Source organism: Octopus bimaculoides, chromosome 13, assembly GCF_001194135.2.
Source record: "Octopus bimaculoides isolate UCB-OBI-ISO-001 chromosome 13, ASM119413v2, whole genome shotgun sequence".
NCBI classification, from domain to species: domain Eukaryota; kingdom Metazoa; phylum Mollusca; class Cephalopoda; order Octopoda; family Octopodidae; genus Octopus; species Octopus bimaculoides.
The window spans coordinates 46,621,258-46,625,763 of record NC_068993.1 but is presented as its reverse complement, the minus strand read 5'-3'; the positions used below and the strand labels follow the sequence as shown (position 1 = coordinate 46,625,763).

The following is a 4,506-nucleotide window of genomic DNA, read 5'->3' as shown; positions in this document are numbered from 1 at the left end:
CACACACACACACACACACACACACACACACACACACACACACACACACACACTCACACACAAACACACACGCATATATATAATGTACCGTTCGTTATGATATGTGGTTTGTGTCTGATGAATGTTTGAGATATTTCTGAACATATGAAGCTATTATTTCTGAACATATGAAGCTATTATGTATTGTGTCCTTTAAATAAATAATATAAATACCATAGCTATCTTCATATCAATCTCATTTTATTGTGGAACTTAATCTGACTGACTTCTATCATAGGTACAAGATTTCATAAATTATAAGACAGTAAACAATTAGATTAGTATTTAATAAAATGTCAAATTACTTGCACATGAACTCCATTTGTCCTTTTGGCGAGAGTTTATGCAAGCTGAGATTCGGATTTAAATCCGACAGACACTTCCGATATCTATCGATAGCTTCCCCCATACAACCATTGCTCGATGGTATTTGTGGAGACATAGTAACTGAAATGTATAATGGGTAAATAATTATTTAAGAAATTAGTTGCATTTATGCGTTTAGTTATGTAATGTGTGTCTATTTTGAGTGTGTTTGTGCATGGGCATGTGTGGTCAACGATTATCTCTATTGTTTTTAACATCTTAGCATTTACAGAAGATTGTAGCATTACAACTGTGTGGTAATATTTTCAATAACAGGGGTTTAGGTTCGATTCTATTGTGCACCACATTGAATCTATTTCAGTTGATCAATAAGTTTTGGTTATATATTTTTGAATTGGAAAGCAAAAACAATCTGTTATCAGGAATTGTACACAGAAGCACGTATCCACCTCCACACATTTATACACTGGAGAAAATAAGCAATTTAAAAATAGGATATTTAATTGTTATCTGGAGTTTTGGAGACTGCGGATATGTCATGCAACTTTATCGTGGAGATGAGGAGTAGGGTTCTCAATGATTGTGCCAATTAACTCATTAGTACTGTACTGTGAATTCGGCCTACAAGGTAGTCAGGATAAATACCGACATTCTCGGTTTGTCAACCACTCAAGAGAACAAGGATGGCTCAAAATTCAACTGATCAGAATACCTGACGAGATGGCTTTGTTATGTACTTCAGATTATGTAATACATTTAACAACAAATAACTAGCAATACAAAGCTATAAAGTGAAACAAGTGTAGTATGTTTCCTACAAAATCTACACACACATATAAATATATATCTGTCTGGAAGAGTGTAGATATATGTTTATCTATATGATGGTAGGTACAAATTGCATTCCATAAATTTCCGGACATTTTCAGGAGAGGCATTTATTAATTCCAAAGAAGTAGAAAACTAAACCCCTTCAATATAAGATCCTCTGACTTCAATGCACATATAGTGCTCCAGTAACTTCATGAAGGTTCCACGGAATTCCTCCAATGTGAGGGTGTCGAGGACTCTTGTTACAGCCTTCTTCACCTTCGAAATGATTGCCCTTAAGCTCTTCGTTCAGCTTGGGGAATAACCAAAAGTTCCAGCCAGCAAGATCTAGAATGTATAGAGAATGAGGGACAGTTTTGATGCCAATCTAGTTAGTTATCAGAATGCTCATCAATGAGCAGCATGGGAATAACCTTTGGTTTCTGATTTAGGCACTTTGTGGTGATGGAGTTAATCGATACATAAGTCACCGAGCTTCACTTTGTAACTAATCGCAAAAAAGTATGATTCGAAACAGCAAGGGAAACGAAAGAAATATTTGGAAGTGATTTTATACCAGATGAAGCAATATTGTTGATTGATCTGCATGTGTCAGACATTATATCATAGGCGTAGTTTTGGATTATTTTAGTAAACTTTTCTGGGCACCTAAAATCGGCCACTTTTTCAATTCCCTCTACCAAAAGTCTGAAAAGATAAAATATCATCTTGAAGTTTCATTTTAGTTTTCACAAAGCACAATAACAATAGATAATTCCGTACAATATGATACCAGAAAAAGAGCAATGAATATTTAATGGGTAAAATAAGATTACATATCTACAATGGAATTATAAAATTTTCAGTTTATTCTCCAGATATCACTTCCGGTTTTCATTTCATAAAATATATCCCAACTTTGAAAATTGGGTAATTCGATGAGGTATTCAACAAGAAGTGTAGCATATGTTTTCAAATACCCCTCACAAACTTTATTTCTAATAAATATAATTGGGAAAGTAATAAAACAACTTTAATCTATCAAAAGCCAAATGTATTTTAATGAAAATTGTGTACACTTTTTCGATAAGATTTCTTATAGGATTTTTCTCTGAATCCGTCTTCAGCTTCGATTTTTACATCAATGGAATCAGGAATCATTGATATGCCTGCACTAAATGATTCTTATTCATTTTGGATATCACCTGGAAGATGGCCGCTTTTAGTGAAGCTATGGTATTCTGAAGATACCGATTAGTCTCCCTTTCAATAGTACTCCAAATGCGATTAAAATTTGACGAGTTCAGAGGCTTACAAGTTCGGTGTTACGTGATCGTAATGATATCCTGACATTTATTGTTGTGTTATGTGGGCTTTGTGAAATGGTGCTGAGTATTATTGAAACACGTATGGAATTCCACTGCGTACTTCACCCTAGTTTTAACAATTGTCCTTAGTACCTGAACGTATCCACCAACATTACTTCTACTATCCTTACGATAAAACGTGTACATTTATATCTAGCCTACTCCTGAACACTCGACAAATGTAGAGAACGCTTTTCCACGTTCAATGTAGAGACTTTTTCAACTACATATGTACGCTTCTCTTTTTGTGTGCATATTAAACATCTATCTATCTATCTACATATCTGTCTGTCTGTCTGTGTGGGTTTATCGACATGTAGTCCGCATGTTTTCACAGACATATATGAAGAGGACATTCGCAGTGACACGTACATCAGTATCCACAACGTGGATATTAACATTACAATTGTAATATGAAAAATTCTTTTCAAAAGTAACATGTTAATACTTAGTAGAAGAGGGTTTATATATTATAGCATATAGCATATCTATAACATATAGCATATTATAGCATATATTATAGCATATATTATAGCATATAACATATTCATCATACTGCGCAGGAGAGATGGAAATCAACCTCAGTGAGATCCGATTATAGGGCGTTGAGGTTTGAATCTAATTGGATTAACACTTTTCCACGTCTTTCAATCATCACTGTTGTTGTTGGCACTCCGTCGCTTACGACGTCGAGGGTTCCAGTTGATCCGATCAACGGAACAGCCTGCTTGTGAAATTAACGTGCAAGTGGCTGAGCACTCCACAGACACGTGTACCCTTAACGTAGTTCTCGAGGATATTCAGCGTGACACAGTGTGACAAGGCTGACCCTTTGAATTACAGGCACAACAGAAACAGGAAGTAAGAGGTGAGAAAGTTGTGGTGAAAGAGTACAGCAGGGTTCGCCACCATCCCCTGCCGGAGCCTCGTGAAGCTTTAGGTGTTTTCGCTCAATAATCGCTCACAACGCTCGGTCTGGGAATCGAAACCGTGATCCTATGACCGCGAGTCCGCTGCCCTAACCACTGGGCCATTGCGCCTCCCAAAATTGACCTCGGCGGAATTTGAACTCAGAACGTTGCAACAGATGAAATACCACTAAAGATTTCACCCGGCGTGCTAACGATACCGCCATCTCGCCGCCTAATCATCACTGAAGCATCATTAAATAATCGAAACAAGTTTTCTCTACATACGGACAATATTTCCTGTTGTATTCTTCTCTTAAAATTTTTCTTAGCATCACCTGCATAAATAAGTCATTCCCTTTCTTGTAGAGCTGCTGAAATTCCTTTGTTTCATTCGTTGATGTATTTGTTGCTACAGCCATTATCTTTGGTATTAAACACGGCATATTATCAAGTATAACTGAAATAGATTGAAGTAAAATGTGCTATAAATTACTATTTCATTTAGAGTTTCTTTAAATCATATGTCTGTTTATAAGTATATTTGTGTATGTACATGTGTGTTTATGTCCGTGTGTTAGCGTGTGTGTACGCAGTAAATATTTCACAAGTGTGATAGAGAATATAGTATTTCAGATAAGTAAGAATTGCTGTTATAAAGATAGAAGGAATGAGTGATGAGGCGGAGTAGTATTTGCAACTTCGACTTTGCCAGTCTGTCGGAGAAGTAATTGCTTTTTAGGGTTGTATCTATAGAGTTATTTCTTAATCTGACTGATATCAAAGAGTAATATCACTTATGATAAAGTTAACGTGTATCAGGACTTCCATGTACAGAGAGAACGATGTGGGATTAGGAGATTATGTGATTGTATATAATATTTCATAGTAAACTATGTAATCGTTACCAATATAGCAGGAGATTTCACCGCAAAAAATCTAAATTAGACTCCTTAGGAATAAATAACATTGATATGGATATTAGCATCAAATCTCTCTCTTAAATGTAAAAATTTAAAACTTTGGATATATATATATATATATATATATATATA

At 35.4% G+C, this 4,506-nt stretch overlaps 1 protein-coding gene across 1 annotated transcript in view; it reads right to left on the bottom strand.

Moving 5' to 3' along the window:
• The window catches only part of LOC106869700 (uncharacterized), a 29,881-nt gene that overhangs the window by 9,132 nt on the left and 16,243 nt on the right, over positions 1-4,506 (bottom strand). The window contains exons 4-6 of the mRNA XM_014915541.2: positions 3,740-3,911; positions 1,754-1,884; positions 345-486 (exon numbers count right to left, since the gene is read on the bottom strand). Of these exons, the coding sequence (XP_014771027.1) occupies positions 345-486; positions 1,754-1,884; positions 3,740-3,911 (445 nt within the window). The remainder of the gene's footprint in view (positions 1-344; positions 487-1,753; positions 1,885-3,739; positions 3,912-4,506) is intronic.